Source organism: Meriones unguiculatus, chromosome 15 (assembly GCF_030254825.1).
Source record: "Meriones unguiculatus strain TT.TT164.6M chromosome 15, Bangor_MerUng_6.1, whole genome shotgun sequence".
In the NCBI taxonomy this organism is placed as follows: domain Eukaryota; kingdom Metazoa; phylum Chordata; class Mammalia; order Rodentia; family Muridae; genus Meriones; species Meriones unguiculatus.
The window spans coordinates 47,959,500-47,985,769 of NC_083362.1; the positions used below are offsets into that span (position 1 = coordinate 47,959,500).

The 26,270-nt window shown below is 38.1% G+C and overlaps 1 protein-coding gene across 8 annotated transcripts in view; it reads left to right on the plus strand.

Annotated features, from left to right (window-relative positions):
* Carf (calcium responsive transcription factor) overlaps positions 1-25,703 on the plus strand; it is a 49,570-nt gene extending 23,867 nt beyond the window's left edge. For 3 of the 8 annotated variants that reach the window (XM_060368437.1, XM_060368441.1, XM_060368442.1), the window contains 9 exons: positions 193-382; positions 4,341-4,461; positions 7,744-7,887; positions 10,221-10,454; positions 12,845-13,007; positions 14,605-14,668; positions 18,506-18,636; positions 19,005-19,377; positions 22,059-25,703. In XM_060368437.1, the coding sequence (XP_060224420.1) occupies positions 193-382; positions 4,341-4,461; positions 7,744-7,887; positions 10,221-10,454; positions 12,845-13,007; positions 14,605-14,668; positions 18,506-18,636; positions 19,005-19,377; positions 22,059-22,177 (1,539 nt within the window). In that variant the 3' untranslated portion in view covers positions 22,178-25,703. Of the gene's footprint in view, positions 1-192; positions 383-4,340; positions 4,462-7,743; positions 7,888-10,220; positions 10,455-12,844; positions 13,008-14,604; positions 14,669-18,505; positions 18,637-19,004; positions 19,382-22,058 lie in introns of all 8 variants that reach the window. The other 5 variants (XM_060368438.1, XM_060368444.1, XM_060368439.1 and 2 more) reach the window with 4 other exon arrangements.
* Positions 25,704-26,270: the final 567 nt, after the last annotated feature.

Sequence of the window (26,270 nt, forward strand, 5' to 3'; positions counted from 1 at the left end):
ATGCTGGATGCGTATATGAACCTGGGCATCTGTTGGGTGACACTGTGGGAGTTTAGATCAGACCCCACCAGTTGTATGGTCCAGTGGTGAGGATGTGAACCGATGCTTCTTTATTTAGATGACCATCTAGTTAAATTTATTCTTCACTGAAATATTTACCAGTGATTTTCTTATTTAACTTCTCCCTTACAGAAAATCGGAGATTCCTACCGTGGCTACTGTGTCAGTGAGACTGAATTAGAAAGCATCCTGACTTCTCACAAGCAGCAAACACAGAGCGTCTGGGGCACCCGCCAGTCTCCAAGCCCAGCCAAGCCTGCCACGCGCTTGATGTGGAAGTCCCAGTACGTCCCATATGACGGAATCCCATTTGTCAATGCAGGTACTTCTTATCAGCTACTTAAAGGCTCCCCAGCAGCTGGGCACCATTTTCCTAAGAGCGTATTCATTTTGGTAGGTGAGAATTGAATATTGATTGCTGAAAATGAATGTTAAACTAAAAAGAAAACTTATAGCAAATATAACCAGTTGCTTTAAGTTATGTTTTAATGTGTGATACTTAATAAATACTTCACTTGTATAGTATGCTAATAAATAGAACTTTGAAATTCCAAATAGACCTTTAGACTACATCACATAATCAAAAAACAATTCTTTGTGAATAGTCACACTAACAGGAATAAATCATCTCTCAGATATATAGACAGACACATAAAATTTCATTGTTTAGATCAGTTTCTGAAGCCAAGTGTGTTCCAAAAAGCCTTGTTTTCTGAGTTTTTTAGTTTAAAAAAAATGAAAAAAATCAAAGCCATTCTATTTTACTAGTAAGGACTCAGGAGCTACATGCTGGGATGAAAACCTGCTAGCTCAGAGAGGCAGAGAAAGTAACCAGCTGACCTTCCTTCTCAGTTCAGGTACAGCTGACAACCCAGGAGGAAGAAGCCAAAAAACCCAAGGCCCAAGGCTTGCTAGTTCAAAGCCCCAAAAAGCCAAGGAGCTGAGGTACTGAAGCCTAAACTAAAGCCAGAGCTTGAGCTAAAAGCACTTTCTTCTCCATGCTGTTTTAAATACCCTCAACTCAAACTCAACACCTCTTTAATCCCTGTCAGCTGGTTTCTTGCTCTGCCTCTTGACCTAGGGTTAACTTTACTAAATCTTGTGTACAGAAAGCTCTTGGAGTTGAGGTGTGTGCTAGGGCTGGGTGAACCACACCATAATCACCTATTTCTAATTAAAAGTTCTTGGATTAAAGGTGTGTGATAGGGCTCAACCACACAAAACAAGAAACACGGTTTTACAGTTCACAGTTTTGGGGTTCATAGTGGGATCAAGTATCCTGCAACATTTAGTTTTTAGATTTTATCACAAAGAATTAATGTGTTCATTTTTACTCCTGTTGGTAATTTATAAATTTTCTACATTCAATCTTTGACATAGTATTTCTAGATTTTAAAAAATATCTAGGTAAGGCTGGGCACAGTTACATATACTTTTAATCCCAGCATTCAGGAAGCAGAGGGAGAGGCAGAAGGATCTCCATGAATTTGAGGCCAGTTTGGTTTACTTAGTGAGTTCCAGGACAACCAAAGCTACACAGACAGACCCTACCTCAAAAATGAAATAAAACAACAGATATATTGGGAGAACACCTTTAGTCTGTCACTCTGGAAACAGAGAGAGGAAGATCTCTATGAGTTCAAAGCCAGCCAGGGCTACATAGTGGACCCTGTCTCAAAAAAAAAATAAAAATAAAACAAGATTATGTTATGGGAACTTTCATGTGTATCAAAAATAGAGGAAAGAATGAAACAGAACAAAATGAAAAGATACCTCTATACTTCAGGAATCTATCATGTAGCTTTAACAACTGTCAGTATATGGTTAATCTTGTCTAATCTATATCCTTCCCAACCTATATGATAGCCTAGACGTCAAACTTTAAATAATTAATAAAGGGTAGGCATGGTGTTTCAGGCCTTTAATCCCAGAATTTGGGGGGCAGAGACCATGGAACTCTGTGTGTTTGAAGCCAGCCTGGTTTACAAAGTGAGTCCCGGACAGCCAGGGCTCTGTTACACAGAGACACCCTGTCTCAAAAAACCCAATAATAATAATAGTAATAATAATAGAGAAAGACTTGGTGGCACAGGCCTTCAAACCTACTACTCAGGAGACAGAAGTAAATGAATCTCTATAAGCTCAAGGCCAGACTGGTCTACATGGTGAGCTCCAGGACAGCCAAAGCTTCTTAGTGAATTCTGTCTGTAAACAACAACAACAATAATAAAATAAATAATTAATAGTAGTTTATATTAATGTTATAAAGTCTCCAATATTCCCCTTTAAACAGAGGTCTTACATTTTGATATCAGCCTTATAATTTTATTTACGATTAACAATTTTATTATATATATTTAAATATTTGAGCTTTTATTTTATGTATATGGATGTGTTACCTGCACACTGTATATGAGCAGTGGCCACAGAAGCCAAAAGAGGGCATTGGATCCTCTGGAACTGGAGTTGTAAACAGCTGTGAGCTGCCATGTGGGTGCTGGGAATTGAAGCAGGGTCCTCTAGAAGAGCAGCCAGGGCTATTAGCCACTGAGCCATCTCTCCAGCCCAATTTTATGTTTTAAAAGTTGACTGTATCTTGTAGAATATTCAACTCTTATGTGGCATGGTTTTCACGTCTATGTATTTGTAATCTACTGCAATGTAAGAATTTACCCCGAACTGAAGGCTGAGAACTATAGACATATATTGTCTCAGAATTTTAAGTGTAAGTTAGCAAGATGTTTCTGTCTCAGGTTCTCACAGAGACTGAGGTTGTAGTGTTGACTGGACTTGCAGTTACCTTGTGCCTTACTAAGAGAGGAGGGAATTCCAGCCTCGCCTGTTTGGTTGCTTTGTTGTGTGAGCCTTTGCAGAGTTTCCTCAGTGTGCGGCAGGCAGCTGATAATCACTTAGAGACAGCAATCCAAGTAAAAGCGTAAAAGCAAGAGAGTACCCAAGGTGGATAACCTAATAGTCTTATAACCTAATCACTTCTACAATATTCAGTAAGTTGTACAGCCCATGCTGAAGGGGAAGAGATACACAAAGAACAAATAGGAGGCCAGTAGTATTGGTGCTGTCTTAGAGGCAGCTCACCACGCTACTCTAACAAGGCAACCAGAAAGAAGAAAATAAATGATGCTTTAAAAACACAGTAAGGGGCTAAAGAGAAGGGTCATCAGTTACGAGCATGTGTACTCTTGCAGAGGGTCTGGGTTCTGTTCCTAGCTCCCACTTTGGGCAGTTCATATCCATCTGTGACCCTAGGTTCATGGGACTCAGCACCCTTGGGCTGTACAGGCACCTGCATACTTGGTGCACATAAGCTCTTGCAGGCATACACATAAATAATATTAAAGCTTATTTTAATTTGTTTAAGGAAACTAAGGATTGGAGAGATAGCTCTATATTAGCACTGGTTGGTCTTACAGGGGACCAAGTTCAGTTCCCAGCACCCACATGGTGGCTCACAACCATTAACTCCAGCTCTAGGGAATCAGATGCCTCTTCAAAATAAATAAATAAATAAATAAATAAGGTATATGTATGTATTTAATGTATAGGAGTGCTCTATCTGCATGTACACCTGCATGCCAGAAGAGGGCACCAGGTCTCATTATAGATGGTTATGAGCCACCATGTGGTGGCTGGGAGTTGAACTCAGGACCTCTGGAAGAGCAGCCAGTGCTCCTAACCTCTGAGCCATCTCTCCAGCCCCCAGATGATTTTTCTTAGCTATGTGGGCACCAGGCATGAACATGTACACAGATGTGCATGCAAGTAAAACTCATACAGAAAGCAGATCTAAAGAAATTTTAAAGGGAGATATAACCAAATGTAACATTTGCGAATTTCAACTTATTAGGTAGGTCATTTAGTATTGTTAAAAATCGTGTCTCAGCTGGGCAGCAATGGCGCTCTCCATTAATCCCAGCACCCAGGCAGAGGCGGGCAGATCTCTGTGAGTTAGAGGCCAGCCTGGTCTATAGAGTTAGTTCAGGACAGCCAGGCCTACACAGAGAAACCCTCTCTCAAAAAACAAAACAAAACTATGTCTATGTATCAGTGAATGTGATGTGTATTAATTTCTTAATATAATTATGGCATATTTGGTAAATTTTACATAAATTTAAATTTATGTCTATCATGCATTTTAGTAAGAAATACTAATGTTTTTGCTCCATAACCTTTTGTATTTATTGTCACAACAGGGTTTTAAAAAATCTGTCTAGACTATACAAACACATGAATTACTGTTATCGGCTGGTTTTGGTTCACAGGTAGTCGAGCTGTGGTAATGGAGTGTCAGTATGGACCAAGGAGAAAAGGTTTCCAGTTAAAAAAAATCAGTGAGCAAGAAAGTAGGTCTTGTCATCTCTACAAAGCTACTTGTCCAGCCAGGTAAACGTATTTAATGTTTTTTTTTTTAATCTTAATTTATTTTCTTTACGCCTAAGTCTTACTTTTGAATAGCAAATAGAAACATTTTTATTAAGTTTAAACGTACAGTGAATTTTTAAGTTTTTCTCTTATTAATGCTTGTATGTCCTCACTGAAGCCTGAGCTCTTGTTTTTGAGTCATTTTGCAAAGATCTTCTATGTATGAATGTGCATGTCTTTGAATGCCCACGTATTCTCTTCTGCCCGGGAATGTCAGTACAGCCCACTCGTGTTTTCTTTCCTTAGAGTTAGATGATCGCTCCCTCTTCCCTCCTATGTCTTCTTACCCATTTAGTCCTAATCTGAAAGCCTATAGTGAGTATCCAGTGCACAGATATCAAACTGTTGACTAATGTGCATATGATGTGTACTTACTAAACACTGCTGTTCTTATTCCTAGTATATTTTCAAAGTGACTTTATATAGTTACATGAGTATTTTCTCCTTTCAGTAGCTATGTAATATTCCATTTGCTAAGGACATTAATCCTCTTAGATATGTAAGCTATGAAAAAATTGATCTTTTTGAGATAGAATCTCATGCAATCCAGGCTAGCCTCGCCCAGATTATGTAGCCAAGGGTAGCGTTGAATTCCTCATCCTCCTGCCTCTGCCTCTTTAAAAATGCTAGAGTTTACGGATGAGTTCCTTGTGTATCCATGTCTATATTACAGTGTACTTATGCCTAGTGACAGATTCTGTTATTTTACCCAAAACCACAATTAATAACCTTGTTAAATATTGTGATAATGCCCTACTATGTTAATTGTTATAGAAAACGTTATATACTTTTAAAATGTTAACACAATAATTTGCTTTAAAAAGCACATTTATCAGTTTACATTCTCACCAGCAATGAATATCAACAGTAAGTTTTAGGTAGAGAACAAGGTTATCATTGCTCTGGGTGAGGATAAAAATATGAACCATTGGGAAAGATTTTTTTTAACCATTGAAAGATATTTTTTGTTGTTGTTTTAGTTTTTGGTTTTTCAAGACAGGGTTTCTTGTGTAGCCTTGGCTGTCCTTGACTTGCTTTGTCAGTCAGGCTGGCCTGATCTGCCTGCCTCTTCCTCTCTGAATGCTGGGATTACAGCATTCTTTCATGGCCAGTGAAAGATTTTTTTTTTTTTTTTGTTAATGTTCTATACTAATACTCTTTAGAATTGAAAATGTTCAAAAATTATTAATAAATTGAAATTTTAAAAGGCATTATGGGCTAGGAATAGCCCCAGGCCATCTCAACAGCACTTCAAAAGAGTAAAGTACTATGTGCTGAATGTGGTACCCTGCCTGTAATTCTGGATGCTTAAAAGGTTGAGAGGAGAAAATCATTGGAGCTCAGAAGTTTTAGTTCAGCCCAAGCAACAAGGAACCTTTGTCAAACAAAACAAGGATAATTTATTATGATTGGACTTTACTGATAATTGAAACATTATATTTTAACACCACATATATCACAAACTTGAGCGTTCTCATGTTTTAAAAGACAGGTGTGGAGACTGGAGAGATGGCTCAGTGGTTAAGAGCTCTGGCTGCTCTTGCAGAGGACCTGGGTTTGGTTCCCAGCACCCACATGGTGACATGCAGACATCTGTAACTCCAGTTCCAGGGAATCTGATGTTTCTTCTGACCTCAACAAATCCTGCTCTCATGTTACACACATACGTATACTCAGGCACACACTCATACACATAAAGTACAAAATGTTAGAAGACTGCTGTGATGGTGCACACCTGTAATCTCAGCACTTGAAAGGTGAAGAAGTGGCTTTGAGTGCACAGAGACACACACACACACACAAATAAAATGTAATAAAAAAATTTAAGAACCTGGAAAGATGGCACAACACTTAAGAGCACTGACTAATCTTCTGAGAACTTGGGTTCAATTCCCAGCAGCAACATGGTGGTTCACAGCCATCCATAACTACTTCCAGAGGATGCAGAGTCTTCCTTTGACTTCCACAGCCCTATGGTGCACAGACAAGCATACAGGCAAAATACCCATATATAGAAAACAATAAAATATATATGCATATATGTGTTTAAATTTGGGGTCTTATAAGATATCTAGAATATTATCAAGAAATTAGTGCTTGATTGTAAATACAGAAATTAATTAATTCGAGGCCATTCAGGTCTACAGAGTGAGTTCCAAGACAGCCAGGACTAAACAGAGAAATCCTGGGGTTGAGGATTTAGCTCAGTGGTAGCAAGCGCAAGGCCCTGGGTTCAATCCTCAGCTCTGGAAATAAAAAATAAAATAAAAATAAAATTAAAATAAACAGAGAAATCCTGTCTCAGAAAAACCAAAAATCCAGGCGCAGTGGCAGATGCCTGTAATCTCAGCACTCAGGGAGCCAAAGGCAGGTGGATCTCTGTGAGTTCAAGACAGCCTGTTCTGTAAAGCAAGTCTGGACAGCCAAGGCTACACAGAGAAACCCTGTCTCAAAAAACAAAAAAACAACCAAACAACCAAACAGAAAATACAGAAAATAACAAACCACCAGAAAATACAGAGGAATACAAATGTGAGAAATTATTGTCTTTTTTTTTTTTTTTTTTTTTTTTTTTAAAGAAACAATCTCTCTTCTGGCTGTCCTGGTACTTGCTAAGTAGATCAGGCTAGCCTTGAACTCATAGAGATACTCCTGTCTAGGATTAAAGGCATGGGTCACCACCAATGACTTAATTATATGTCATTGTTGATCAGGCAGTGATGGAGCTTGCCTTTAATTCCAGCACTCGGGAGGCAAGGCAGGCAGATTTCTATGAGTTTTGAGGCCAGCCTCGTCTACAGGACAAGTTCCAGGACAGCCATGGTTACATAGAGAATCCTTGCCTCAAAAAAAAAAAAAAAAAAGCAAGTAAACTATAATTAATTAAAAAAATATAGTGTTATTGTTGTAGCAAATATTTTTGTTGTATTTTTTTAATTGTATTTCATTGCTGTGTGAATTTAGATAATGGAAGTTTAAAGGCAGTTAGCCTGGTAGAAGATCCTTAAAGTAAACCAAATTTGAGGTAATTATGGTTTCCAAAACACTGAAGAAGAGGAAATTTCAGAAAATGTGTCTATATTTAGATTTTTATACTCAATTTGTGATAGTTGTTAATTTTGTAAGTATCATGCATTAATATGACATCTTTCATAAGCTTTTGAATACTAATTAATTACTCTCTTGAGCTTTATTGGGGTTAAATATTTGAGATTATAAGCTGCTTCTTTTTCTTGTCTAAAGAATTTACATTAAAAAGGTACAGAAGTTTCCTGAATATAGAGTACCTATAGACCCCCAAATTGACAGGAAGATAATCAGGATGGAACAGGAGAAAGCCTTTACTCTGCTGAAGAAGAACTTGCTGGATGCCGGCGGGGTCCTTCGGTATGGCGTTCATGCAACGCTTTCATTTTCTGATTGGTAACAAGCACTCTTGTCACTGTGGTTTTCAGTTCTTTCACTAAGGAATGGTTTTATAAGTTAGATACCTCATGAGTATTAAACTTAGGTGCTATTGTATATGTTACTGACTTTATTACCTAAAAAGTATATATAATACTAACCATACATTGTTGATTTCTGTGACAGCCATCAGTGAACATTAAGCCCTAAGTAAATTCCATTTTATGCTTTATATTTTAGATAGAAGGAATGATAGTATTTCTGGCTTACCCTTGTGTGTCAGTTCAAGTGAAGAATTTATTATTGTATAATGAAGTCAAATATAAGAAAAACTTTTGTATGTCTTTTATAAAAACTTAAAAATGAAGTAATAATTAAATTCTTTAATTCTTAAAATGTGCAACTACAGAATTTTTATTAAAAAATATTATTAGAGGCTGGTTTGGTGGTTCTCACCTGTAATCCCAGCACTCAGGGAGGCAGAGGCAGGCAGATCTCTGTGAGTTTAAGGCCAGCCTGGTGTTCAAAGCAAGTCCAGGACAGCCAGGGCTACACAGAGAAACCCTGTCTCAAAAAACAAAACAAACAATGTATATGTATACATATATATATATAATTAGATTATTTTATTTTGTGTTTAAGAGTTTTTGCATGTATGTATGTGTACCATTGCATGTTTGATGCCATTGATGTCTGAAGAGGGCATTGGATGCTGTGGAACTTGAGTTAGAGATGATTGTGAACCACCATGTGAGTGCTGGGAATCAAGCCTGGGTCCTCTGCAAGGGTAACAAGTGAACAAGTGCTTTTAACAGCTGAGTTATCTCGACCTCACACTGGACAAATTTGAATTAGGCTCTATTTTGTTTGAATTGTTTTATATAAAGCAGAAGTATAGGGGCCAGTGAGAGAGCTCAGTGAGTTCAGTCCCCAGGACCCACATGATAAAAGGAAAGACTGATTCCCTTAACTTGTTCTCTGGCGATAAGCTGGGGTCAGATGGAAGGGGAGGAGGACCTCCCCTATCGGTGGACTTAAAGAGGGGCAGGGAGGAGATGCAGAAGGGAGGGTGGGATTGGGAGGGAATGAGAGGGAGCTACAGCTGTGATACAACGTGAATAAACTGTAATTAATATTTAAAAATAAACATTTAATTAAAAAAAGAAAAAAGTTGTTCTCTGACCTTTACACTCTGACATACATGTGCACACACATACACAAGTAATAGAATGCATATAAATTAAAAGGACAGGGGCAGCCAGGCCAGATGGTGCACACCTGTAATCCTAGCACTAGGGAGGCAGAGGCAGGCTGATCTCTGAGTTCAAGGCCAGCCTGGTCTACAAAGCGAGTCCAGGACAGCCAAGACTACACAGAGAAGCCCTGTCTCGAAAAAACATAAAACAAACAAACAAAAAAAGGGCAGGGGTTTGGTGTATTGCTCAGCGATAGAGTACTTTTCTAGCCTAGTGCTTAGCCCAAAATTATATCCCCAACAACACGCATACACACACACACTTGTACAAAAATATCTCTTAATCTGGGCATGGTGATGCACACCTTTAATCCTAGCACTCAGGAAGCAGAGGCAGGCAGATCTCCAGAGTTTGAAACCAGCCTGGTCTACATACCAAGTTCCAGGCCAGCCAGAGCTACACAGTGAAACCCTGTCTCGAAAACAAAAACAACAACAACAAAAAGAAAGGTCAATTAAAACACTGTTGTGCCAGATTGATTTTCCTAGCATCACGCCCTTGCACTACTGTACATGAGATGTGTCCACATTTTAGTTGATTCTCTTACTCCCTGGGCCAGTGGGAGTTGAGAATGCTTTGTTTGTTTGTTTGTTTTATGTATATTAATGTTTTGCCTGCATATATGTATGTGTATCTTGTACATGCCTGGTACCTACATAGGTTAGAAGAGAAGTTTGGATCCCCTGGAGCTGGAGCAGTGTAAGCTACTGTGTGGGTGCTGGGAATTGAAACCCAGTCCTCTGCAAGACCAACAAGTGCTCTTAACTCCTGATCCATCTCTCCACCCTCAAATATGTGTAAATCCCTACTTTGCCTTAACTTTAGGGTCATAGTGAAAGTTTATCAACTTACCTTTTTAATTGGGCATAAAGTCAATCTTAGAAGAGTTGAACATAAGACATTTTAAATTTTATTTCACATGCCATAATCATATATGATTTTTACTTAAAATACTTTCTCTTGTGAATATTAAGTAATTATGATTCCTGCCTTTATCTACAATTATCAAATAATTTTAATATTTAAATTTTAATAATTCTAAATGTTTTCTCTTATTAGATGGTATGTGCAGTTACCTACACAGCAAGCTCATCAGTATCATGAATTAGAGACTCCTGGTCTCCCTTTGTCACCGTCGCCTTTTCCTATGTCTTCTCTTGAAGAAGAGGAAACTGTAATCAGAGATGAGAATTGTGCGTTGCCCTCCCGTCTCCACCCACAAGTAGCGCATAAGATTCAGGAATTAGTGTCACAGGGCGTAGGACAAGTGTATGCAGTAAGGAAGCAGCTAAGGTACAGGAGAAGCAGCGTTTCCTTTTACACCTGTTGCTTAAGTGACACAGTTAATACTATAGTGCTTCAGAGCCATTTTCCAGGGCGCGTGCTATTGGGAGGGTATGGTGTGTTTCTTCATCTTTGTTACTTTCTGCAAATGCTTGGCAAGCTTTCATATACTATGTCTCAATAGAATTCTAAATGCTCATTTGAGATACTACATCTTGGCAGATTGGCCTATTTCTAAATGATTAGTTTTATTTTGTATTATATTATACTATACTATATTATATTATACTATACTATACTATACTATACTATACTATACTATACTATATTATATTATATTATATTATATTATATTATATTATATTTTAATAGCAAAGGTATCACCCTGTAACCCAGACTGGCCTATAATTAATTACATAGCCCAGGCTGGCTTCCAGTTTTCAGTATTCCTTCTAGCTCAGCCAACCAAGTGCTGGGATTATGGGTATGAGCCACTATCTCTGTAACAAATTGAATGATATGATATTTCAGAGAGAGTAAAGTTTGTAGAATCAAAAAATTAGAAGTATAGGCTAAGGTACTTATTTTAGAGGATTTGAAATGAAATAGAATTTTATTATATTATAGGGAATTAATATGATCAAAATAGAATATATGCATGTGTGATGTTCTCAAAGAATTAATTAAAATATTAGATTTTTAAAAGATAAACTACTATAATATGTAATGTAACATTCAATTACATATGTTATGTATCACTATAATATTAATTAAACAAGTTATCTTGCATACCATTAAGGTTAGTCCAAAATACTCCAAATAAAGTTTCATTAGATGAAAAATTATACAGATTGACCACAATAATAATTATTATAATGAGGCAGTTACTATGTGTGTGCTTTGCATTTGGCCAAATCTCTAAGTATAATTACTTCTCAACAGCTTAATAAAGCTAATACATGTATTTCCATTTTTATACATGAGAGAGAATGGAAATTCAAAGTTGCTAAGCAATTGACTTGAAAGACGGAACTGACATCCAGGGCTGATTCTACAGCCTGTGTGTGGTGTTGTGATACCTGGCTCCTTTTGGTTGTTGTGTAGTGAAATCTGAATAACAAAATGAGGACTTAGAAGATTTTTTTTTTAGATTGGATCGCTCTGTGTAGCCCAGGCTAGACTGGAAGTCACTATGTGGACCAGACTGTCCTGGAACTCACAGAGAGCCACTCACCTCTGCATCCCTGCTTCTGGGATCAAAAGTGTGCACAGCTGAAGCCAGCAGACAAAGCATTACTTTTTATATAACCTTATGTTTAGAAGTTTTAACTTTTGCTTTTATTGAAGGGCCTACAGAACAAAGCTAAAACTTAGTAAAGTCATCCACTCTTTACTAAAATTTGGACAATCTACTTCAGATTATTTATCTATATATATTTTTATTAATTTTTTTCAAGATAGGGGTTCTCTGCATAGCCCTGGCTGTCTTCAAACTCAGAGATCCGCCTGCGAAGTGCTAGAATTAAAGGCGTGTGTCGCCACCGCACTGCTGCTTCAGAGTATTTAAGAAGAGGGTCAGTGAGGACAGAAAATATTGCAGCCTTGTAGTTTTTATCCAGCAGATATCGTGCACAAAGTGCACGCGTTAAACCGTGATTTCTGTGTTTATGTTCATAGAATTGCGTAGTAAAGTTACCTTTCTTAAAGCAATATCTTACCTCCTTACACTGTTCGAGCCATCAAATTTCATGTAATAGTAACATGGTGTTTATGTATAAATTGGAAATTGCCCCCTGTTTTCTTACTAAGTAGCTGTATAACTCAGGGCAACTTCCACTTCTGCTCTCTTCGGATCCCTCACCTAGAAAGTGGAGTTGAGACTTACATCTGGTCACATGACTACAGTAATAGTTAAAGGAAAAACTTGTAGTGTGTTCAAAATTGTGTCTGACACGGTAAATGTTTACAAACATGTTCAAACTGAGGATTGTGGTTCAAGATTAGTGCATGAAAATGTCACAGCTCAGCTGGGAGTGGTGCTGCACGCCTGTAATCCCAGTGCTTGGGGAGGCAGAGGCAGATGGATCTCTGTGAGTTCAAGACCAGCCTGGGCTACAAAGTGAGCCTCTGGACAGCCAAGGCTACACAGAGAAACCCTGTTTTGAAAAACAAACAAACAAAAGTCATAGCTTGGAACCAATGGAAACAGCACCTTTAACCTTTCCTTTAACCTGATGAATTCTATGTTTTGGTGAATGGAGACAAACCTAAAGTGACTAATATGAGTTACTTACAGAAACATGAATTATACTTTACAAAAGCTGATATTAAAAGAGAACCTTTTTTTCAATCTGTAAGTGTATCATTACAGTTATGTTTCTATTTTATATCTTCCACAGAAAATTTGTGGAAAGAGAACTGTTCAAACCGGATGAGGTACCTGAAAGACATAATTTATCTTTTTTTCCAACTGTGAATGATATAAAAAATCATATCCACGAGGTACAGAAATCCTTGAGGACTGGAGATGTGCTGTATAACGCAGAGATTATTCCAGCAACGGTACGGGCACCCCCACTCGTTTGTTTGATTGTCTTTCCCAGCTCCCGCTAGTACATTAGAGAGGCGCCAGCTCCTGATAGGGCTTAACCTGTAGAAAGAGCTGCCACTATACCATCTCAATTATGGTGACTCAAGAGAACACAGATCGCTTGGCTTGGCCTGTAGAAAGGGCTGCACTATACCATCTCAATTACGGTGACTCAAGAGAACACAGATCGCTTTCCAAATATGAATGCTACAAGCTCTCAGATGATGACTGACTGAATATTTCCTCTCTCAAGGAAAGTTAACAGTAGCTTTCCAGATCTGGGTAGATCAGAGAAGAGTCAGACTTTTCCTCTTTGTGAGAGCTGTTTCTTACTCAGCTCACAGACATTTATTGAGAACACACTGAGTATATCCTTTCCTCCATTTCAAAAAACAGATGGTCAAGGTTAAGTTGTTCAAGTTCAAATGCACAGTGTTGATGTGAGCTCTATATGCCATACATGAATATCAGCTTTACCTCATCTTTTTATGCCGTAGTTTCCCTGTCAATGTTAGTAATTTCTGAGGCAGTTTTACCGTAATTATGCAGAAGTTAGTAACTGTGTGAATAGTGATTTTGGAATTAAAATGAGTAGTACTAACCTTTCCTTCCTGACTTTTTACTTTCCAAGTTTTAGTATCTGAACATTTTTTTATTTTTACTTACTTTTTAATGTATGTGGATGTTTTGCTTGCATGCGTGGGTCCCATGGAGGCTGGAAGAGGGTGTTGGATCCCCTAGATCTGGGGTTATTGATGGTTGTGAGCCACCGGGTAGGTTCTGGGAATTGAACACAGATCAGCTGGTGCTCTTAACTGCCGAGCCATCTTCCCAGTGCTAGTACTTGGATATTTCAAATGCTAGAACTACTTGGGTGGTGCTTCTTTGTTTGTTTGGTATCTAAACTCTTAATTATTGCTGTCCAGAATTCAAGAAAACAGATTTGCCACCTGCACTTTCTATAAATTGTTGGTACCTGAACAAGGACCCCAATGTAGTGAGACACACTTGAGCTTTGAGAACGTAACAAGAGGGTGATCACAGAGTGAAGCACAAGTGTGAAAGTAAAACAGGAGGCTGAGGAAAGAGCTCATTCCCAAATATGATGGTCTAAGTGTGATTCCTCAGAGCCATGTAAAAATGCTGACATGGTTGTTGTGAATTTATAATCCTAGAGCTCGGGAGGTAGACACAGGAGTGGAGCTGGTGACGGTCACGCCAGCCAACGAGCTGGCGGTGAGCTCCAGGCCAGTGAAGGAGCCCATCTCAAAGGAAGTGGACTCAGTCTTTCCTGTCATCCATGTGCATGCACCCACACGCGCAGGCGTTCACGCGGACGGCCTGACTATGCTGGATTTATCAGAACTAACGTGATAGAAAGAGAGGACTGATTTCCAAAAGTTGTCCTCTGATTTTCACACACTGAGGCATGTGTGTGCACATAAACATGCACACAAAATAAGTAAATAAAAGCAAACTTTTAAAAGAAAATGATAGTTGTATTACTGTTTTAAGATTATTTTCAATGCAACTACTTTGCTTTTACTGAAACAAATGTTCTCATTTCAGCTTCAATGGACTACAGACAGTGGGAATATTCTCAGAGAGACTGTAACAGTTACATTTGCAGAAGGTAAGTTATTTTAACTTTTTTGTTTTGTTTTTCAAAACAGGGTTCTCTGGGTAGCCTTGGCTGTGCTACAGCTCTCTCTCTCTGTAGATGAGGCTGGCCTCGAACTCAGAGACCCTCCTTCCTCTGCTTCCCAAGTGCAATTAAAGGCGTGTGTTGCTACCACCAGAACCTGTCTTATTTTGCATATTTTTATAACATAAAAATAAACTGGTACTATATCTGGAAAGCACTTTAGAGTTCTCATATGAATTGCTTTTATTTTTTGTATGTATGCTTATGTGTACAGGTGTATGTGCATATGTCAAGCCAGAGGTCAGTGTCAGGTGTCTTTCTCCACTAGTCTCCATGTCTTCTATTTATTTTAAGACAGGGTTTGTCACTAACGCTGGAGCTCACTGTTGGAGCTGGTCAGGAAGCCCCCGGGGCCTGCCTTCCCTGCTGCCCTGGTGCTGGGGTTACAGATACTCAGTGCCGTGCCTGGCTTTTACCTGGCGTTGAGGATCTGAACCCATGTGCTCATGTTTATGCATCAGGAACTTTACTCACTGAGCTGTTTCCTTGACCCCTCACGTAATCAAATCTTATAGACAAGGAGACCGTGACTCTAAAGAGGGAAAGAGTAGCGATGTTGGAATTTATGAAAATACTTCTAACACCTTTATGCTTCTTTATGACTGAAAACGTTTTGTTTGCTGTTGAGTGATAGGGTCTAGCTATACAGGCCAGGCTGGCCTAGAACTTGGGATCCTCTTGCCTCAGCCTCTCTAAGTACTAGGATTATAAGCATGTGCCTCTGTAGTGGACTATAACTGAAAATTTGAGGCTGTATTATCACTGTGTACTAGAAGAATGAATAGCCAATAACAGGAGTAACTGGCACCTTGATCTGCAAACTGTTGTCTATTTTGAAATATTTGCTGTTCTTATATTTTTGTTTCCTGAAACAGGGTTTCTCTGTGGTTGTTCTAGAACTCTCTGTGTAGACCAGGCTGGCCTTGAACTCAGAGATATATCTCATATGTTCTTAACTCCTATGTTCTTGAAATATTCAAAGTTTCTTTTATTTGTTTGTTTTTACTTACTCTTTTACATGTGTTCTATCTCCTGGAAATGGCTGCTTTCTTCTTCTGTCTAGAAAATCCTCTTCTCAGTCAGAACAGTCTCTGGTTTTGAGTGTTTTTCGAACCTCATCTCTGCACCTGCTGTGGTAGGCTGCTGTTTACACGTTTGTAGCTTTAATTGCTATTAATGCTCTTCAGGGGCAGGGATTGTAGTTAAGCAAACCAAGTTCCTAGGATAGTGTCTGCTAAAGCATTAACATCATAATAGTTGCTCTAGAATCAACTTATGAACAACTGTATACAAAGTATGTTTGCTGCCATTTATTAACCTCTAAAAGTCACTTCAAGGGCTGGTGTTAGCTCTTGTTATCACCTGTGTGTTTTATTTTAATAAGTTGCTGTACTAAGTGCGGGCAAGTTCCTACTTCATGGACTTAAAGTCTAGCAAAGAAAAAAAAAAACTCCCAGCAAATGCCTTCTAATCAGTTGTTACTGTGAAAAGTGCCACGTGAGAATTGTTCACAATTAAGTGGGAAGTTTGCTAAAGACACACACTTAGGTGAGGGGTGGGGAAGGAACTTTTAAAAATGTCACTTTGGGGTCTAGAGAAATAGTTCAGTGGTTAAGAGCACTCATTGCTCTTGAAGACCTGCTTCAATTTCCAGCACCCACAGCTGTCTGTAACTCCAGGGACATTGGAGACTTATGGGAAATGCACTTGTAAGAAAGTTCCTGGAGCCTGGTGCTGGTGGTCCATGCCCTTAATCCCAGCACTTGGAAGGTAGAGGCAGGGAAATATATGAATTTGAGGCTAGCTTGGTCTACAGAGGGAGCAGCAGGACAGCCACAGCTGCACAGAGAAACCCTGTCTGAAAACAACACAAAACAAGTTTGGAATTAAAACTGGATTATTTATTCTTATGAACATATGTATTTGCATATTCCTGACAACAATTAATGAAAAAGAGATTGTGAATTTGAAAGGGAACCAATTCTGGCCTATACAGGTTTGGAGAGAGGAAAGGGAAAGAGGAAATCAACCATTTTGTAATTTTCAAAAAAGAAACAATTTTTACAAATGGATTAATAAAAAAATGCAGCACTTTGCTGTGCCAGTGAAAAAGATGATGGTGGTTTAAACTACAGTTGAAAATATACAGTCTAAAATTAGACATACTTAATAGTTTATTAATTAAATAGATATAGAAAATAAAATAGTTGGAGTTGTCTAGTAGAGGCCTTTGTAATTGAGAAGCTCAAGAGTTTTCACATATCTAGAGAAGTTTAGGTGTAGTCTTGTCTTATAACATAGGAATGGACTAGGAAAAAAACATCCCTAGATCTCATTCTAGGGTACTGAATTAAAATGTTGATGAGATGACTTAGCCAATAAAGACATTTGCTGCCAAGTCTGTAAACCTGAATAAAATTAACGGAAATTAAGGACTGCGTTGTTACACAGTGTAGAGCAATAACCTAACATGCACAGGTCCTGATTTAGTCCCCATCACAGAAAGAGAAGCGAAGGAGGGAGGGAGGGAGGGAGGGAGGGAGGAAGGAATCCTCTTTTGCCTTCTGTTGCTGTGATAATCACCATGACTAAAAGCAACTGGGGAGGAAAGGGTTTATTTCCTCCTACAACTCCCATCTCCTAGGCCATGGTCCCTCACTGAGGGAAATCAGGGTGGGAACAGAAGCACAGACTATAGAGGTACTCTGATGACAGATTTGCTCTTTATAGCTTGTTCCTTTACCTTGGCTTTTTATGCAACTCAGAACTACCTGCCCAGTGGTGGTCCAGCCCACATGTGCTGGGCCTTCCCACATCAATCACTCATCCAGAACCTCATCCACAGATATTCCTAAAGGCCAGTTATATGGAGGCATGTTCTCAGTTGAAGTTCCCTCTTCTCAGATGACTCAGTTTGTGTCAAGTTGTCAAAAAAAAAAAAAAAAAAAAAAAAAAACAACAAAACAGGACAGAAAGGAAGGGATGGAAGGAAGAGATAGAACGAAGGTTGAATCTAGATCTATATTTTTAGAGTTCCCTTGGAAGATCTGATGAGCTGACAGGTTCTAGACAGTGAAGTAGATACCGGCCCTATTTGTGGGTATGTGTCTGTATTTCTCTGTGTATTTTGGTTTTTGCTTCTTTACTGTTATTTTGAAACAGGGTCTCATTCTGTTCCTGGGCTTGTCTGGAATATTTTAAACTGGCCTCAAACTCATGATATTTCTCCTTTGTTAGCCTCAAAAGTGCTAGGAATTACAAGCATGAGGCACCATACCAGGCTAGCTTGGAGTTATGCATGATCAATTAATTAGTTAATTAATCAACTGATTATTTAATAATTAATTAACTGATTGGTTTTGAAGCTGGATCTCACTATGTAGCCCTATCTGGCCTGTAACCCACTATGTAGACCAGGCTGGCCTCATACTCAACAGAGCTACACCTGCTTCTGCCTTTCATGTGCCACCATGCCTGGCTATGTGTGTGTTTTTTAAGTGATGTTTGTTTGTTTACATCAGGTAGCCCAGACTATCCTCAAACTCACTTCTCTGGCCAAGGATTACCTTGTACTACTGATCCTCCTGTGTCCACCTCTAGAGTTCAGGGACTATATGCATTTGCCACCCTTGCCTATCTCACTGATGATTTTTTTTAAGTCTTTGGCAAACCTTTGACTTTATCTTGTCCTCTATTCTGATTCTAATAGTAATGATTGTCATTAAGTTCAAAAAAATTATCTTGTCTGTCTCTTGTTTAATTTAGGAAATTCACTAGGAGAACCAATTTCAAGCAAAGTGGGGACAAGTCAGACACAGACTTCTTTGTCTCCAGAGACACTTCCCTTGCTCTCCCCACTTTCTTCATTTCAGCCCCAAATATTTACACACTTACAGGTATGTACCCATTAAACAGCTAAATCTGGCAGTCTTCTTTTTCTTCCATGATTCCTTTTGTAGGGATTTCAGAGAATTCAATAAAATTACAATAATGGCCATATATTCTTTCATTATTAATTTTTCAGTCCTTTGTGTCTAGGTGTAAGGTGATAACTCAGTATGTTTTGAAAAGTTTGAGGGAGACTATAAATGAAGGAAATAATTGTTGTACTACCTTTTCGTTGGTCCTTGTTTCTGTCATCATGGAATATCTGTTAATAATTACATACTACTTTTTGTTCCATTTTTTTTCAAAAGACTATACTACAAGAATGTAATATATATTGTAAATCCAAACATTGTGATATAACTCTTTTTCTCTTTAGAAGAGTTTGAAGTTACAGCCAAGATTCTCCTCTCCTGATGGCTCACAGGCTCTGATGTCAGTAAATAGCCATCCCTCCTCCAGTCCTTCAGGACTCATGGATGCAGTAGGGAGTGCTGTCGTGAATGATCATCCTCTATTGCTTGGTCAAAGTGAAAGCCTTCCAACAGATATGTGCCTAACCCAAAACAATAGCTCTGCCTCTACCATGGGGGATCCCCCAGAATCAGTTCAGAATATAGTTGCAATGGATCATCTGGTAGAAGGAGAAGATGCTCAGGATGCGGGGAATCTGGAAGGAAGTATGAACAGGATTCTGTTGGGAGATGTGCAGACCGTTCCAATACGAATCATAGACAGCCATGCAGCTCTTAGTAAGTGAGCATCAACATATGATCCTTTTTAACGTACCTTTTATAGCTGGTCTACATCAAACAACAGGAAAAAAACAGTCATTTCTACCCAGTGGGTTTATAATATTGTGTAGTTCAAACAAAATTATGAGAGAAAAATAGAGATTTACCAGCTTAATAATTTTCTTATTATGTATAATTATTTAATCCCAACGAAATTATTCATTTATTTATCTTAGCACTTAGAAGGCTTAGGCAGACCGATTGCAAGATCAGACAGCCTGGGCTACAAAACAAGTCCCGAACTAACTTGAGCAACTTAGCAAGATCCTATGTCAAAATAGAAAGAAGGCTGGGGTGGTAGAGTGCTTCACTGCTCAGCAGGCCCTAAAAACTGGGTTCAGTCCCCAGCACAGACAGGAGAGGAAAGAAAGAGGATGAGGAGGGAAATTATTCATTTCTCTTAAATTAATTAAAGGTCTCATAATGTAGGTTTGGCTGTCCTGGAACTTCCTATGTAGACAAGGCTTGTCTCGGTCACCTGCCTGCTTCTGTCTCAAGTTTGGAATTAAGGCCTGTGCTGCCACCATCCAGCTAGATTTATTTACTTTATTATGCATATGATTGCTTTGCATGTGTGTATTGATGTACCAGGGAGGGAAGAAGAGGGTTCTTCTAGAGCTGAAATTCAGACGATTGTGAACCACCATATGGATGCTGAGAACTGAACCCAGTTCCTCCACACCAACAACACGCACTCTTAACCTCTGAGTGGTCTCCTCAGCACCGTAACTCATTTCTTTCTTTCTTTTTTTTTCGAGAGGGGGTTTCAAGACAGGGTTTCTCTGTTTCTCTGTGTAGCCTTGGCTACACTGGACTTGCTTTGTAGACCAGGCTGGCCTCAAACTTACAGAGATCCACCTGCCTCTGCCTCCCCAAGTTCTGGGGCCACTGTGCCCAGCATAACTCATTTCTTAATTATCTACTTTTCCATGGAAAATCTATGGTGATATAAAACCAGGAAAGTAATTTTAGGATGCATAAGAAGCAAATGATGTAAGGAAAACTACTATCCAAAGATTATGAAAAAAGTTCATACATGCACAGAAAAAGGATGGAAATAAGTAGTAGATAAATGATTTAATAATAAAAAGTTGGATTATACACTTAAATATTGAGTTCTATGGATATTTATGAAAAGAGTAAAATTTGGACACATGAGTTCCTTCAAAGACCTTTTGGTTACCCTTTTTTGATAACCAGCTGTTATAAAAAATAAAAATTACTAATAATGCATATTATTAAAACCTGTAAATATTACTCGGATCTCTGTGAGTTCAAGTCCAGCTGGGTCTGCAGAGCTAGTTCTAGGATAGCCAGGGCTACACAGAGAAATCCTGTCTTGAGAACAAAACAAACAAAATCAGAATTTTATTAGAGAATTTTATAACTATGGAATAACTTTATAGATGAAAAGAAAAATGAATATATGTCAATGTATTGGTATAACTCCATGAGAAAGTTAGCTATATTCCCATTCTGCAGATGGGAAAACCAAGGCTCAGGGAGGTTAAGTAACTGCCTGATGCTCATGTTTAGAGTAAGTGATGGAGGAAGGAACTAAACCCTGGTATTTCTTACCTTCTAGAGCTTTCTTCCTTTTTTTGTTTTTTGGTTGTTGTTCTTTGGTTTTTGGGTTGTTTGTTTGAGATGGAGTTTCTCTGTATAGCCTTGGCTGTCCTGGACTCACTTTGTAGACCAGGCTGGCCTTGAACTCACAGAGATCCACCTGCCTCTGCCTCCCTGAGTGCTGAGATTACAGGAGTGCCCCACAGCGTCCAGCTGCTTTCTTCCTTTCTAACATGCTTTCACCTTCTGTATTGTCACATAAAGTTTCTGGGAGCATTAATCCAAATTGCTTTCAGTGAAGCCCTTTTTAATCCAGATCTGTATGCTTTACCTAGTAAGGGTCAGTTGACCCAGATGTGAGCTCTTGGGTCATTCACATCCATCTTCTGTGGGTCCCATGCCTCTGAGCTCCAGTATACCTGTATGTCACCGTATTTGGTGTGTTCAGCACGTTGCTAAGCAAGTCAGTCCCTCTACTTTCTGCTTCCCAAGAGCAACTGCATCGTGGAGATTCTTGATAATGTATGGTGAATATTTGAGGTCTCGTGTGGTGGTACATGCCTTTAGTCTCAGCACTCCATCTCTGAGCTCAAGACCAGCATGGTCTACATAATGAGACCCTGTCTCAAAAACAAAACAAACCAACAGATGAAGATGCTAGGCGGTGCGCTGGCAGCTGCCGGTGTACTGCTGCTGTGCTGGGTGATGAGCACAATGGAGGGTGCTTAGGCATTCCGGAGTGTTTTAGATGGGCAAACGCATAGTTCACACAGCTAAGACAAAGCTGTCATCTTAAGATGTGCCAAAACATTTTTCTCCATGTTACCATGACCCTTTTTTAAACTGCAGTATATTTACATTATATACATAATATAATATAATTTATATGTAAAATAATATAATAGATAAAGTCTCAGGTCAGCCTTGAGTTGGCTGTGTCACTAAGGGTGGCCTTGATCTCCTGACCCTACTCCATTGCTCTAGTGCTGTGACTAGCTTTAAGTTTATATCATTTAAAGACCACAGTGTTATAAAAAATACTAACCCTTTTGTTTGTTTGTTTGATTTTAAAGTTGAAGAAAGTCTAGAAGATACTCTGTCTGTGAACCAAGTTAAACAAGAACCCAAAGAGCCAACACTGTCTATAGCAGCAAAAACTTTTCTGGACTGTAAAAAATTATCTGCCACATAAATTTTTAAAAAGCTCTGGTCCCTTCTGATGTCTTAGGTGAAGATTGCCAGAGCATGTCAGTTGCTGGACCGGAACTGGATGATGAGCAGCTTTGCCGTACACTCGAATGCGTGTTGCCAGTTCCATATTTGTACCCCCTTAGGAAATGTTTTACTTTACTTTGTATTCATAGAACTTTTTATTATCCAGTAAGGCAAGTGTTTCAAAAGATCATCTGAACTTATCCTCAGTAATTTAGTGTGAACACAAAATAGTTACCTCGTCCCTGATACCCAGTTTTGGTTCTTAAAAGATAAAAAAAAAAAAAAAGCCAACAATAAAAGCAGTGTGTGAGTGCATGTGTAGGTGTGTCAGAAAATTTAAAGTTGTGACAAGAATTTTGATTAGCTGAGAGAATATGTCTCATCATTTGGAAAGATAGTTTTATGTGGTAACACAGAACCGCCAGTCACATCCCTATAGATTTACATAGTGGAGCAGAGCACCAGTCACATCCCTATACATTTACATAGTGAAGCAGAGCACCAATCACATCTCTACAGATTCAAAAAGCAGCACCGAGCTGACAGTCACATTCCTAGACGCTGAATTTGCAGTTTGCCTTGTAGGCTTTATACTGTTTAACTGTAAAGGTCATCTGTCAGAAATCTCAGTGACTTGGTAAGTATTGGAAGGTTTAAGTCGAATTAATCAAACTAATACAAATAAATATATGCGACTTGTATTTTATATGGGATGGGAAGTAAATCCCTATTTAGGAACAGAAAAATGAAAATTCAGAGAATGGAGGGCAACGTTAGAATTCCCTGCTGTTTACAGATTGTTTGGGGAAACTTTTGATAGTAGCAGATTTTTTTTTTTCAAAGATTCAGTTTTGACTAAAAAGTAATTTAAATAGTATTTACATTTTTCTATACCAGAGTTCTTACTGAATTGATAGGATTATGATTTATATATTTCAAGTTTATCCAATTTAAAATTTAGTTCATATTTGAAACTTGAGAATGTCTGATCTAATATTTGCTCATTAAATAAGTATATTTATACTTAGTATAAAATAACTAGTAATCAGTATATTCACTATAAGCTTTTTGTATGAAATATTGACTAGCTAGGAATTTGAAATATAACTGTCATTAAAATAACCTAGCTGAATGTAGTGATGCTCCCCTGTAATCTCAGCACTCAGGAGGGAGAGGCAAGAGGATGGTAAATTTAAGTCTAGCCTGGGCTACATAGCAAGATCTTACCAAGAAACAAAGAGGGGATCATCTAGAAGATTTTTTTTTTCTGGAGACTCATTTGTGAATGTATTTAAATTTTTATTTTTTAAAACAAGAATTTCAGCTGGGTGTGGTGGCACACACCTGTAATCCCAGCATTCCGGAGGCAGAAGCAGGCAAATCTCTGAGTTTGGGGCTAGCCTGGTGTACAAAGTGAGTTCCAGGACAGCCAGGGCTGTTAAGCAGAGAAACCCTGTCTTGAAAAAAAAGAAATTAAGGAAGGAAAGGAAGGAAGGAAGGAAGGAAGAAAAATTAAAAATAAGAATTTCACATGGATATTAAAGTTGAATATCCAAAGCATGAACAATTTAATATGATATTTGACCTTAATACTTTGCATGGATATTCATCACTTTTGGCTTTCTTAAATCTAATCTCCCATTATTATTTACTTTGTTTCAGGTACATGACCTGTATCTAAATATAAAGCACTGTTATTCTTAAAGTAGGTGGAACTCTAAAATTCATTAGCTTTACACCTATGTTCTGGACAACATAAAATTTATTATTTATATCTTATTTAATGTAAAGTTCATATCTAAATATATGTATGATTGTTAGTAAGAATTGCTTCTCTTTTTCTTAAGAACTGAAGATATCTGGTTCCAGTATTTACAGAGGCAGGCTGCTAAATCTGAGTATATTATAATAAGTTTAACATAATTCATAGTCACTTTAAAACCCAAGTTCTCTTAGTCTCTGTGTACTTAAGAGAAATGAGATCAAAGCTGGGCTTACTGGCATATGCCTGTAATTCCAGCACTCAGGGAGGCAGAGGCAGGCAGATCTCTGTGAGTTTAAGGCTAGGATGGTCTACAGAGCTAGTCCAGGACAGCCAAGACTACACGGAAAGATGAAAGAGGGGGAGGAAGAGATCAAATTAATATGGAATTTAGAACTCTGTTATAGGTAATGCTCTTTTGTTATCCTTGTCAAAGAAACTGTTTCTTGAGGACTAATAGGTTTTCACCTCCCAACAATAATTAAGGTTAATTATTAAATATTTCACTCATTTAGCTGTATTCTTTTGGAGACATTCCTTTTTTATGTTGACTTGCTAAGGAGAAATGCTTATTAAGAAATAAACTAGCCAGCTTCCTCTGAGGATGAAAAATAGCAGAGGATTCAGTATTTAATAATTTAATCAGGAACAAACATAGTGAAAATGTATTTCTGTCACTTTATTCTGAGGGCCATAATGGCAGACACCTTTAATCCCAGTGGATTGCTGAGTTCAAGGCCAGCCTGGTATACAAAGAAAGTTCCATAACAGCCGGTAATGTAATAAGACCCTGACCTGGGGGGAAAAAAGTAAAAGAAAAAGTATACTTATGTCAGTTCATTCAATAGGAATGGGTCTTATGTTAATATTTTTTATCATGAGTTCAGAAAGTTATACATATTCTTTCCACAAACAAAAGTAAAACAGAAAACTGAACACTTAAATTCGTAATTGTATATTTTTGTTTTTTAGGAAGAAACTGGAACTGTTAATATTTTGTGTATTTAAATGAGTACTTAGTTTTTCAGAAATGTTATCTAAATGGGTTTTAAAATTCGTTTGTCTTCTAAACTCATGTGTAGTGTGACATGTCAGTGTTGGAAAGATGCTTAGCATCAATTTTTGAAAATTATGTTTACATATTTAAGCGTTTAATTCTTTCTAAATGAACCTGTTCTTAAACACAAGTGTATAGAGATTTTAGTATCTGTATTTGGCGTTCTCTTCAGAACTCCACAGCAAAATTTGACAAACCTTGTTTGGTTTGTGTATTACAAGATGTAGTGTCTGTCGTGGGAAGCTGCACATTTAAAACAAGCAGTTAGGATTTCATAATCACAGCTTGCCTTCTTTCTTAGTTGTTTCCATGTTTCAAACCTCCAAGTAAACTGTACATACACCAGTCAATTATAGATAAACAGTCACAGTAGACTTTTCCCTCAGTAATTTCCTGTGGGAGCAGCCAGTGTACTTAAAAAGCTTTAACATCTTATGCAGAGGTGACAGGAAACAGAAGCTTTGGGATCGGCCCCTGAAGCTGGTAATGTTGAGGCCAACCAGCTTGTGCTCCTCCTTCTTTACATCTGTCAGACTCTCTACTTAATCATGTGCATATGAGACAGTGTTTAATTCATACCAGGTTTTTAAAGAGATTTTAAAATATGTGTATATATTGTAACTTTGATGTATAGTCTTCTTGTTATAATGTAATTTTTTTCATTAAAAATTCTGCATTTTTTAATGTGTTAGTTTTTTAAAATATGCTTTTCTTGGAGATAATGAAAATTTTGTTTATCTTAAAAAAGATGGTGATAAATGCTTCAGTACCTGAGAATCTTGACTAGAAATTTATGGCAATTTGTTTTGTTTCGTTTTAGGTTTTTCGAGACAAGGTTTCTCTGTGTAGTCTTGACTGTCCTGAAACTTGCTCTGTAGATCAGGCTGGCCTCAAACTCAAAAGAGATCTGCCTGCCTCTGCCTCCTGAGTGCTGGGATTACAGGTATATGCCACCTCACCCAGTTAAGCCTAATAGTTTTTTAAGAATTAACTACTACTATTAGCATATACATTTATGTTATGTGTATGTGTGTATGAAATGGCTTGATGAGTAAAGGTTCAAGTGTGATGACCTGAGTTCAATCCCCCAAAACATATTTAAAGGCAGAGGATTACCAACTCCATAAAGTTGTCCTCTGAGCTCCACACATATATGCCCACACAGTAATAATTTACAAAACAAAAATGTAAAGGCTAGCAATATGCCTCAGCACACAGAGCCACTTGCCATTAAGCCTGATGACAGGCTTA